This window comes from Aquarana catesbeiana, linkage group LG02 (genome assembly GCF_042186555.1).
Source record: "Aquarana catesbeiana isolate 2022-GZ linkage group LG02, ASM4218655v1, whole genome shotgun sequence".
NCBI lineage: Eukaryota > Metazoa > Chordata > Amphibia > Anura > Ranidae > Aquarana > Aquarana catesbeiana.
In genome coordinates, this window is record NC_133325.1 from 380770047 (window position 1) to 380783186 (window position 13140).

At 50.5% G+C, this 13140-nt stretch overlaps 1 protein-coding gene across 1 annotated transcript in view; it reads left to right on the forward strand.

The window, feature by feature from the left end:
• Nucleotides 1–13140, forward strand: part of LOC141128077 (multidrug and toxin extrusion protein 2-like) — a 281272-nt gene that overhangs the window by 162798 nt on the left and 105334 nt on the right. The window contains exon 11 of the mRNA XM_073615142.1: nucleotides 12174–12282. Within this exon, the coding sequence (XP_073471243.1) occupies nucleotides 12174–12282 (109 nt within the window). The remainder of the gene's footprint in view (nucleotides 1–12173; nucleotides 12283–13140) is intronic.

Here is a 13140-nt window from a genome sequence, read left to right on the forward strand (position 1 = left end):
CACCTTCCGCGGAGTGAATACACTAAGGTAAGAGTGGGGATTACTAATAAAGGGGGGAACCTTTATATCGGTGCCCCTTTACATTATTGTATTTACTCCCCTGCTTACATCAGTGATACCCCTCAGATTGGCCTGGCGGCGCTGTCACTGACCTCCTCTCAGGTGCACTGTGCAGGGCTCAGTCAGACGGCTCCAGCTTGGAGGCTCTGGTTTTATTGTATAGTCTCCTCCCCACAGTCCACACATGTCTGTCTCTTCCCGTAACCCCCATCCCGGCGGCGCTCCCACTCTTGACCCCTTTCTAGGATCCCCTCCGAGACTGCAGACATGATAAAAGACAAGAGATGGTCAGAGGCTGCGGACATGATACAAGAGGTGGACAGAGGCTGCGGGCATACTACAGGAGGTGGACAGGGGCTGCGGGCATACTACACGAGGTGGACAGAGGCTGTGGGCATACTACACGAGGTGGACAGAGGCTGCGGGCATACTACACAAGGTGGACAGAGGCTGCGGGCATACTTCAGGAGGCGGATAGAGGCTGCGGGCATACTACAGGAGGCGGACAGAGGCTGCGGGCATACTACAGGAGGTGGACAGAGGTTGCGGGCAAACTACATGAGGTGGACAGTGGCTGTGGGCATACTACAGGAGGTGGACAGAGGCTGCAGGCATACTACAGGAGGTGGACAGAGTCTGAGGGCATACTACAGGAGGTGGACAGAGGCTGCGGGCATACTACAGGAGGTGGACAGAGGCTGCGGGCATACTACAGGAGGTGGACAGAGGTTGCGGGCAAACTACATGAGGTGGACAGAGGCTGTGGGCATACTACAGGAGGTGGACAGAGGCTGCAGGCATACTTCAGGAGGTGGACAGAGTCTGAGAGCATACTACAGGAGGTGGGCAGAGGCTGCGGGCATACTACAGGAGGTGGACAGAGGCTGCGGGCATACTAAAGGAGGTGGACAGAGGCTGCGGGCTTACTACAGGAGATGGAAAGAAGCTGCAGGCATGATAGTGTCCTCCTCACCACCTCACAGTAGCCTCCTCCTCTGCCCACCATCATATTACTTCTTCCTGTGCTGTGTCCTCCTTCTGTGCCCCTTTCACCTGACCTGTGGGGAGGTGAAAGGGGCACAGGAGGAGGACACAGTACACTGATGATGTGGACTGGAGAAGTAATATGATGGTGGACAGAGCACATCACCAGTCTCTGTCCCCTGCATGGCATGGCTTCAGCCTCCCGGCTCCCAGTAATATCCTCCTCTCTCTCTGTCCCCCCACAGTTTCAGTCACTCTCCTGCTCACTGCACCACAACACAATGTGCCTCTGTGTTCTATGGTAGGGCTCTACACACGGGCACGCTGCTACTTGTAGTTCCTGCAGTGCCATGTCGCAGTCATTCCAGGATAAAGAGGTGATTACACACAGTGGGGGCTCCTCTCACCTGTCACCGAGTCGTCCTCCTCACCGTTACCCCTGGCTGCTCGGCTCCTCCGCCTATGAAGAGTGCACTGCAGGACTTAAGTCACCGGCAGCCGTGGTCTCTCTTGCTCGATCGTTTATTCAAAAATGGCGCCGGGTGGTGCAATTATGCTACTGCGCATGCGCCGCCCTGCCGAGTGCGTACAAGCTTTCCCGAGCCCGGCCAGCTTCGGAACGGTGCATACACAGTTGAATGGTCGGCTCGCGGTCATCTTTTTTACGGGCACCGGTGCCCTAACGGACTTTAACGGGCAGCCCGAAAAAGGGGGTAAATTTACGGATGCCCGTAAATCTACGGCGGTTGGTAACACTGGCCACCATCCAGGACAGGGCCTCTGAACAGAGGGGATTACCTTTCTACCTGAAAATTAACCAGTTATCTAAGCAAAGTAATTGGGAGCCAAGGAACTACTGCAGCCAGCATAAGACATTAACCACTTGAGCTCTGGAAGGTTTAGTCCGTTCATGACCAGGCCATTTTTTGCGATACGGCACTGCGTTATTTTAACTGACTATTGCGCGGTTGTGCAATGCTGTACCCAAATAAAATGTATGTCCTTTTTTTCCCACAAATAGAGCTTTCTTTTGGTGTTATTTGATCACCTCTTCGGTTTTTATTTATTGCACTATAAACAAAAAAAGGCTGACAATTTTGAAAAAAAAACTAAATTTCTTATTTTCTGCTATAAAACATATCCAATAAAAAAATGGAAAAAAATCTAATTTCTTCAGAAATTTAGGCCAATATGTATTCTGCTACAAATTTTTGGTAAAAAAAAAATCCCAATAAGCGTTTTGATTGGTTTGTGCAAAGGTTAAAGCATCTACAAACTATAGGATAGATTCACTGGATTATTTTTACTAGTAAAGGCGGCGATCAGCGACTTATAGTGGGACTGCGACATTGCGACGGACAAATTGGACACTAAGTGACACATTTTTAGGGACCAGTGACACCAATGCAGTGATCAGTGCTAAAAAAAAAGCACTGTCACTGTACTAATGACTCTGGCAGGGAAGGGGTTAACATGAGGGTTTAAATGTGCTCTTAGGAAGTCATAACTATTTGTGGGGGATGTGATGTTACTGTGAGAAGGCAGAGATCCGTGTTCCTGCTTAGCAGAAACACAGGATCTCTACCTCCCCTTCTCACAGAACGGCGATCTGCCTTGTTTACATCGACAGACCGCCGTTCTGTCTCTCTCTGGAACAACCGGCGGATCCCGGCGGACACCGGGTCCACCTGACCTGCTGACTGGCTCCCGCTGTGTCCAATCACAGCGTGAGCCGTCTTGCCGCCGTATATGTACAGTATACGGTCGGCAAGCAGGTAACCATGAGTATGTAGATGCACACCAGTATATAGTATAGTATTATATGTGGCTTGCCCACATGCAAGCCACACCTACACAAAGCCCCACTTACATAAATCATGGGGCACACAGTAAGGTACATCACATGGCACACAGCAGAGCACGGGGCACATCATGGGGCACACAGTAGGGCACATCACAGGGCACACAGGACACATAATGGGGCACCCAGCAGGGCACTGAGCACATCACAGGGCATGGGGCACATCACAGGGCACACAGTAGGGCACATCAAGGGGCACACAGCAGGGTTTTTTATGCTGTACACAGCAGGGCACATTATTGAGCACAGCATGGTGCATCACAGGGGGTACAGGGCACATCAGTGGGTACACAGCGGGGCACATCAGGAGATACACAGCAGAGCTTGCTGCACATCACAGGGCATGTGGCACATAGTAGGGCACACAGCAGAGCACAGGGCACACAGTAGGGCACATCCCAGGGCACATCCTTGGGAACAGGACACATTAGGCAGTGCACGTCAGGGCACATCACAGGGCATTAGGCACACATCCCAGGGCATGGGGCACACAGTAGAGCACATTGCAGGACACACAGTAGAGCACAACAGGCGGTACACAGCAGGGCATATCACAAGTCACATCACAGGGCAAGGGGCACAGAGTAGGGCACATAAGGGGGTACACAGCAGGGCACATCGCAGGCCATGGGACACGCAGTAGGGCAAATAGCAGGGCACAAACCAAAACACAGGGCACACAGTAGAGCACTGGGATCCTCCAGACTTAACACAGTGTCTCTCAGGGTAGCCATCGGGGGGGAGGCGACACAGTGGGGGTGGAGGACATAGGGGGACACTGTTGGGAGAGAAGACACAGGGGAACACTGTGGGGGGTTGGAGGGCACAGGGAGACAATGTGGGGGGGTTGGAGGGCACAGGGAGACACCGTGGGGGGGTGGAGGGCACAGGGGGACACGGTGGGTGGGTGGCACAGGGAGACACCATGGGGGGGATGGAAGGCACAGGGGGACACTGTGGGGGGTGAAGGGCACAGGGGGGCGCCATGGGGGGTGGCTGAAGGGCACAGGGGGACACTGTGGGGGGGTGGAGGGCACAGGGGGACACTGTGGGGAGGTGGGGGGCACAGGGGGACACTGTGGGGGGTGGAGGGCACAGGGGGACACTGTGGGGAGGTGGCACAGGGGGACACTGTGGGTGGGTGGCACAGGGAGACACCATGGGAGGGGGATGGAAGGCACAGAGGGACCCTGTGGGGGGTGGAGGGCACAGGGGGGCACTGTGGGGGGTGGCTGAAAGGCACAGGGGGACACTGTGGGGGGGGGTGGAGGGCACAGGGGGACACTGTGGTTGGGTGGCACAGGGGGGTCACTGTGGGGGGGGGGCACAGGGGGTCACTGTGGGGAGGTGGCACAGGGGGACACTGTGGGTGGGTGTTACAGGGGGTCACTGTGGGGGGGTAAAGGGCACACTGTGGGGAGGTGGAGGGCACAGGGGGACACTGTGGGGGGTGGAGGGCACACTGTGGGGAGGTGACACAAGGCGACACTGTGGGGAGGTGGAGGGCACAGGGGGGCACTGTGTGGGGGTGGAGGGCACAGGGGGACACTGTGGGGAGGTGAAGGGCACAGGGGGGCGCCGTGAGGGGTGGCTGAAGGGCACAGGGGGACACTGTGGGGGGGGGTGGAGGGCACAGGGGGACACTGTGGGGAGGTGGGGGGCACAGGGGGACACTGTGGGGGGGTGGAGGGCACAGGAAGACACCATGGGAGGGGGATGGAAGGCACAGAGGGACACTGTGGGGGGTGGAGGGCACAGGGGGCCACCATGGGGGGTGGCTGAAAGGCACAGGGGGACACTGTGGGGGGGGTGGAGGGCACAGGGGGACAATGTGGTTGGTTGGCACAGGGGGGTCACTGTGGGGGGGGGTGGAGGGCACAGGGGGTCACTGTGGGGAGGTGGCACAGGGGGACACTGTGGGTGGGTGTTACAGGGGGTCACTGTGGGGGGTGAAGGGCACACTGTGGGGAGGTGGAGGGCACAGGGGGACACTGTGGGGGGTGGAGGGCACAATGTGGGGAGGTGGCACAAGGCGACACTGTGGGGAGGTGGAGGGCACAGGGGGGCACTGTGTGGGGGTGGAGGGCACAGGGGGACACTGTGGGGAGGTGGGGGGCACAGGGGGACATTGTGGGGGGGGTGGAGGGCACAGGGGGACACTGTGGGGAGGTGGCACAGGGGGACACTGTGGGTGGGTGTTACAGGGGGTCACTGTGGGGAGGTGGAGGGCACAGGGGGGCACTGTGGGGGGCACAGGGGGACACTGTGGGGAAGTGGGGGGGACACTGTGGGGGGGCACAGGGGGATACTGTGGGGAGGTGGGGGGCACAGGGGGACACTGTGGAGGGGTGGAGGGCACAGGGGGACACTGTGGGGAGGTGGCACAGGAGGACACTGTGGGTGGGTGTTACAGGGGGTCACTGTGGGGAGGTGGAGGGCACAGGGGGGACACTGTAGGGAGGCGGGGGGCACAGGGGGACACTGTGGGGGGGTGGAGGGCACAGGGTAACACTGTGGGGGGGTGGAGGGCACAGGGGGACACTGTGGGTGGGTGTTACAGGGGGACACTGTGGGGAGGTGGGGGGCACAGGGGGGCACTGTGGGGAGGTGGAAGGCACAGGGGGACACTGTGGGGAGGTGGGGGGCACAGGGGGGCACTGTGGGGAGGTAGGGGGCACAGGGGGACACTGTGGGTGGGAAGCTGTGCAGCAACTTTCTAATAGCAGCACATGGTACAAGCTGCTGCACTTTCCTTCCTAGATGCAGAGTAGCACGGGAAGAGGCTGTATACAGACCTCTCGTGATGCGCTCCTCCTCGCCGGCCCCTCCTCTCTTCTGTGCATCCGAGGTGATGACAGATACAAGCACCTGGGGTGGACGGGAGGGAAGAAGGGGCCGGCGGGGAGGAGCGCATCACGAGAGGTCTGTTTACACTGCAGTCTCTTAGCAGTGAGCAGGGACCCGATCTGCCCGTAAATCACAGCTAGCTGACGGGTAGATCAGGTCCCGAAGTGGAAGCTGTCATGGGGCCCCCTACTGGCGAAGGGCTCTCGGTCAGTGTCCGAACTGCCTGATGGTCAGTCCGCCCCTGCAACCAGCATTTCTATTCTGATATATATATTCAGCTTTGCCAGATGGGAGCTTAAAGTGATACTAAACACACACCGTTTAATTTACATTGTATTTTCTATTTCTGTATGTGGATGATGGCACTGTAATTATTTTAATTATTTAAAAAAACATCTCAGTACCTTCTTCATAATCGATATACAGCTGTCACATGACCCAGATCTTTCCCAGCCAGTCTGCAGGGAAACATAAGGAGGGGCTTCAAGTCCTCTGCTGCTGGTAAAAATAACAAAAAAAAACAGCCTATGGAAATGCAAAGTAAAAATAAATCATTAATAGTAATAAACTTTAAATTGTCATACAAATATATATTTGAAATAAAATCTTTATTATTTTGTTGTATTAACATGGTATGGGTGGATTTCTGCCAGTCACAGGCTGTACCACGTTGAAGCCTCCATCAATCTACATGTAATATCCCACCTCCATTGTATTTAGCTAGTTAGTGGGCATGGAAGAGGAGGGAGGGAGGGAATGGGCTATCATTTACCACTGTGTATACGCCCACATGTGCGACTCTATAGTCTATAGTGCAAAAAAATCCATATTAAAACTGTGAAAATTCCACAAATGGATGTTGATTGATGAACAATTAAATGTAATTGTGAAATCCTATATATAAAACTTCCAGACCACCAACGAATTACCTCATTCATGCTCACCTCCAATGGGTATAGGCTCACCTCTGGGAGTGCCATCCCCCAACTAAGCAGGGTCAGAAAACGCTTGTGAGCCACCCCAACACTCAGTGAGATATCCAACACAGCTGGCTCCTAAACTTCTCCTAAGATCTCCACCTCAGTATGTCAGCAGCAGAAAATATGCAGAGAAAAAGAGTCCAATCGTGCGTGAATTGTTTAAAATACTTTTACATGTGTTTATTAAAATGTACAGGGTACTCACAATATGTGGGTGCTTCCAGCACACCACACTAATATGAACATGGGTCTAAAGTGCAACATAGAGCTGCACATCCAAAATTTTGATCAGCTCCTCAAATCGCTATAGAGTGCCTTCACCGTCCTAGCCCCTCTCCTACTCATGTTCGACACAGGGTCACGTGTCTTCCTCAGAGGGGTTGCACTCCCAGAGTTGAGCCTATACCCATTGAGGGGGAACACGAGTGAGGTGATTAGTTTGTGGTCTGGAAGTTTTATATATAGGATTTCACAATTACATTTAGTTGTTCATCAATCAACATCCATTTGTGGAATTTTCCCTGTTTTAATATAGACTTTTTATGCACTTTATTTTATGGACATTCAATTATGCACTTTATATGTTGTTTGATTCAATGGTTTTTTATATTTGTTTATATTTACTGATTCAGCGCTGCACTCTTAAATTTAGATTTTTGTGCACATGCATATGGGGATGTGATCAGTGCTAGCAGCTGGTCTTTTGAATACCTTTCACACACACACTGTGTTTCTAGTATATATAGTTACTTTCAGTTTTTGGTAGCTCGCAAGACTCTATCACATATATATGCACATATCTAATTGATAGTTTTTTATGATGTGGGTTTAGTGACACTTTAAGGATGCTACTCTTGATAAACAAAGTTCTTGAGACATGTCCTCGTGCTAAAATCTCTGAACAAGACTTGCAATTTCAGGGAATTGAAATAGTGTCTAGAAGGCTGTAAGAGTACCCTGTTTAAAACTATGGACTGATAGGTGTAGGGGTTAAATTCTACCATCAGTCTCCCTCTTACTTTTTAACCTTGGCTACAGGGCCCTGGAAGTCCTGATTAAAGCAGAGTTCCACTCACTTTTGAGAGGTGGTCTTAAACGAAAGACCACCTCTCCACCCCTCATTTTTGGATATTGAATTATTTTTTCTTTCAATAATATCTTTTTTGGAAGTACAAGTGTACTTCCTATTCAGCCGGGCCGTAGCCCAGGACGTCACATCCTCTTCTTCAGCGAGCACCACCGTCTTTTGGGACCTGTGTGTGTCCCAGAAGACAAGCTGGCCATTCACAAAGCGCTGCGGGACTTGCGCATGCGCAGTCAGAAACCGGCAGTGAAGCTGTAAGGTTTCCCTTAGTTGGAATAGCGGCGCCTGCACCCGATCCGATGGACGGATCAGCCTCGGGGGGCCGACATCATGTGCTCCCTGGACAGGTAAGTGTCCTTATTAAAAGTCAGCAGCTACAGTGTTTGTAGCTTCTGACTTTTTTAAAAAAAATTTGCGGCTGGAACACCGCTTTATGCCCCTTTCACACTTATACGACTTCAAAGTCGAGCGATTTCGCGGCGGCTATTTTGCCACGATTTTACCGCGATTTTGCAGCGATTTTAACGCAATTTGGGAGCAGTACTACTTTGTACGACTTTGCCACAACTTTGGCATTAACAAATGATAACATACAGTAGTTGGTATAAATCATGAGGGGGAACTCCGAGCCATAAAAAACGGGCGTGGGTTCCCCCCCAGGGGCATACCAGGCCCTTAGGTCTGGTATGGATTGTAAGGGGAACCCCCCCTACGCTGAAAAATCATTGTGGGGGTCCCCCCAAAATCCATACCAGACCCTTATCCAAGCACGCAGCCTGGCCGGTCAGGAAAGGGGGTGGGGACGAGTGAGCGCACCCCCCTCCTGAACCGTACCAGGCCGCATGCCCTCAACATGGGGGGGTGGGTGCTTTGGGGCAGGGGGGCGCCCTGCAGCTCCCCCACTCCAAAGCACCTTGTCCCCATGCTGATGAGGACAAGGGCCTCTTCCCGACAACCCTGGCCATTGGTTGTCGGGGTCTGCGGGCGGAGGGCTTATCAGAATCCAGGAGCCCCCTTTAATAAGGGGGCCCCCAGATCCCGGCCCCCTACCCTATGTGAATGAGTATGGGGTACATGGTACCCCTACCCATTCACCTAGGGAAAAAAGTGTCAATAAAAAAACACTACACAGGTTTTAAAAGTAATTTATTAGGCAGCTGCGGGGGTCTTCTTCCGTCCTCGGGGGTCTTCTTCCGACTTCTCTGCTCTCTCCGGCCTCTTCTCCCGGTGTTCGTCCTCTTCTCCCGGTGTCCGGTTCTTCTGCTGGGCCCCTCCGCTATCTTCTCCCGCTCTTTTGCTAGCGGGGGCCCGGTCTTCTGCGCTGTCTTGTCCCCTGTTCTCTTCTTCCGATGTTGACACAACGCTCTCTCCCGCTGGAATGCTGTGTGCGAGCCGCGCGATCACTTATATAGGCGGTGACCCCGCCCCCTTATGAGGTCACAGTCCCGGTTCATGCTGGGACTGTGCCGTCATAAGAGGGCATGGTCATCGGGTGATGTTGACCACGCCCCCTTATGACAGCACAGTCCCAGCATGCCCCGGGACTGTGACCGTATAAGGGGGCGGGAAAACGGCCTATATAAGTGATCGTGCGGCTCACACACAGCATTCCAGCGGGAGAGAGCGTCGTGTCAACATCGGAAGAAGACAAGAAGGCAGAAGGCAGAAGTCTAGGCCACCGCTAGCAAAAGAGCGGCAGAAGATAGTGGAGGAGCTGGCAGAAGATCAGGACACCGGGAGGAGACACCGGAGAGACCCCCGAAGTCGTAAGAAGACCCCCGAAGTCCGAAGAAGACCCCAGAGCTGCCTAATAAATTACTTTAAAAACCTGTGTACTGTTTTTTCATTGACACTTTTTTTCCCTAGGTGAATGGGTAGGGGTACAATGTACCCCATACTCATTCACAAAGGGTGGGGGGCCAGGATCTGGGGGCCCCCTTATTAAAGGGGCTCCCGGATTCAGATAAGCCCCCCGCCCGCAGACCCCGACAACCAACAGCCAGGGTTGTTGGGAAGAGGCCCTTGTCCTCATCAACATGGGGACAAGGTGCTTTGGGGTGGGGGGGCCGCAGGGCGCCCCCCTGCCCCAAAGCACCCACCCCCCCATGTTGAGGGCATGCGGCCTGGTATGGTCCAGGAGGGGGGGGGGGGCGCTCGCTCGTCCCCACCCCCATTCCTGACCAGCCGGGCTGCATGTTCGGATAAGGGTCTGGTATGGATTTTGGGGGGATCCCCATGCCGATTTTTCGGTGTAGGGGGGTTCCCTTTACAATCCATACCAGACCTAAGGGCCTGGTATGCCCCTGGGGGGGGAACGGGGGAACCCACCCTGTTTTAGGAACCCACCCTGTTTTATCATTTAAAACTTGGCGCGGCGTTCCCCCTCATGATTCATACCAGACAGCTGTCAGCACTGCCTGTCGCTCATCGTGAAAGGAAAAAAAGTTTTCCTTTCCCCATCAGCGAGACATGCACAGTACCCTGTCGCCGAGAAACACAATCTCGTGGTCAGGTACTGTACATGGTGTGAGGCTTGGGCTTACAAAGTCGTACTGAAATCGTGTCTATATTATTCAAGTACGATTTGCATGCTACTTGATGGTTTAACATTGAGGTCTATGGAGTACAACTCGCATGGAAGTTGGACCAAAGTAGTGCAGGGACTACTTTTAAGTCGGCACAACTTAAAGTAGTGCCAATATGAATGGTAGCCATTGAAAATCATGGAGAATGACTTGTCGTACGATTTTGCAGTACAAAATCGTGGGACAAGTCGTATAACCGCTTCCCGCCGAGCGTACGCAGATCTGCGTACTCGGCTTTCCATTGTTTAGAGCCGGCGATCGGCTATCTGAATATAACAACCGATGCGGCTAAAAGCCGCTCGGCTGTTATACCGGAGGAGCGGGAGGGGACACCCCCCCCTCCCGCCGCCTCCCGCCGCTCTTATGATCGAACGGGAGGCCTGGTGTACAATCGGCTGCCTTCGGCGGCTGGGGGCAGGCTGGAACGAAGCCGTGGGCGGCTTCGTTTCAGACTTCTAAATGTAAACGAGGAAGCAACGTCATGACGTCACTTCCCGTTTACTTGGCTGCCAATGGCGCAGATTTTAAAAAAATACACAGTATTCAGAATCACCGTTTTCGGCGATCTGAATACTTTGAAGTGCAAAGGAGGGATCGGGGGTCTTTTAGTCGCGCCCGCATATGTAAATGGTGTTCAAATCACACATGTGAGGTATCGCCGCGATCGTCAGAGTGCTAGCAATAATTCTAGCCCTAGACCTCCTCTTTAACTCTAACCTGGTAACCGTAAAAAAAATTTAAAGCGTCGCCTATGGAAATTATTAGGTACCGTAGTTTGTTGCCATTCCACAAGTGCGTGCAATTATAAAGCGTGACATGTTTGGTATCTATTTACTCAGCGTAACATCATCTTTCACATTATACAAAAAAATTGGGGTAACTTTACTGTTTGGATTTTTTAAAATTCATGAAAGTGTCCCTTTTCCCAAAAAATTGCGTTTAAAACACCGCTGCACAAATACCGTGTGATATAAAATATTGCAACAATCGCGATTTTATTCTCTAGATTCTCTGCTAAAATATATATATATATATATATATATATATATATATATATATATATATATATATATATGTATATATATATATATAGTTTGGGGTTTCTAAGTAATTTTCTAGCAAAAAATACGAATTTTAACTTGTAAACATCAAATTTCCAAAATAGGCTTAGTCATGAAAGGGATAAGTGTGAAAGGGGCCTTAAACTGAATTATTAAAGAAGCACTCTACATCCAAGCATGAAATATTATCCATTGTTATCCTAAATGTATATTCTTCTAATTAACCCTTCAATAGGGAGATATATAAAGGAGGTGGCGCTAAACACAAAGCCCCGACATAGCTATTTATATACAGTATTAGAGCTTCTCTGGGTTCCATTTACCAGGATTTTGTACAAGGTATATGAAGGAAATGCAAGAATATCTAAATAATTTGGTGAATCAATGATTTTCAGACAAAATAAAGATCTATGTAGTTTTGACATTACTTAGAGAAAATTGTTCACACAACAGCTAGTGGTATTCACAGCAACCTGCAATGGAGTATTCAAAAGACATTATGCTATACTGTATATTTTAATTTAATTCAAAATTATGTTTTTTTTTCATACTAGTATTTATTCACTTGGATAAATTGTCCACTGGGATAATGTGAGGATGCAGAGGATGTGATGTGAGGATGCAGTCATTTACCATGCTGGTAAACTAAAATAATCTTCACTAGCAATGTCTTGGCCAGATTTCTAATTCATGTAATATATTCCTCCACAGCTTCCGTATGGCTTTGGCACGGCTGCCAATATCAGGGTCGGAACTGCTTTAGGAGCGGGAGACATCAAACAAGCCAAAATGTCGTGTAAAGTTGTACTCTACTGCGCGGGTAGGATTTTGTACTCTAAAGAAATGCTGCATAGTATAAAAGGGAAAAAAAGATTATGCATAACTTGTAGAAAGCAGTATACAGTATTTGCCTGTACTGAAACATGAGAAACATGTAGCGTACAAGAAAAATAGATTTTTGTTTTTAATGAAACAATGGCAAATATTTGAATTTTGTGAGCACAACTTGGTTCTCCTTTTCTCTACATGTATACGCTCAACTTTTGTGTTTGATCCAGTTGTATTTTCATGTGAGCATAATTTCAAGGTTTCCAAAATCTCTCAGATGTTTACTACTGACATGAATTTTATAATAAAATAACACTGTGATATACTATATATATATATATATACACTGCCTGCGCTGCCTGAATATCGAGTAAACACTGAATATATAGTCTATGCTAAATGCAGAGTATATATATATATATATATATATATATATATATATATATATATAACTGCATAACCTGCCTGCATAATCTAACTCAAGCTATCTCTCTGTCCACGCCAACAACACTACACACGGCCGCTCTGTAAGCAGCCTTATATAGTGTGGGGCATGGACTTAGTCCCCCTGAGCCATGATTGGCCAAAGGCACCCTGCCTTTGGCCAATTATGGCTCTCTCTTTTTTTTTTTTTTTAAACTTCTTTTTATTGAAAATTTCTTTAAGCAGTACAAAACAGGGCCATTGGGGCATACCCCGGCCAACCGGTGCACATATTCATGTGCATAACATAGTACTACTAACAGATTCTCTAAAATCAACATAACTAAACACAACACAATCGCTGCTCAGGTAACACATGGTAGGATGTTGATATGAGATATTTTTCCTTGTGGAGTTGTCTCCCGGT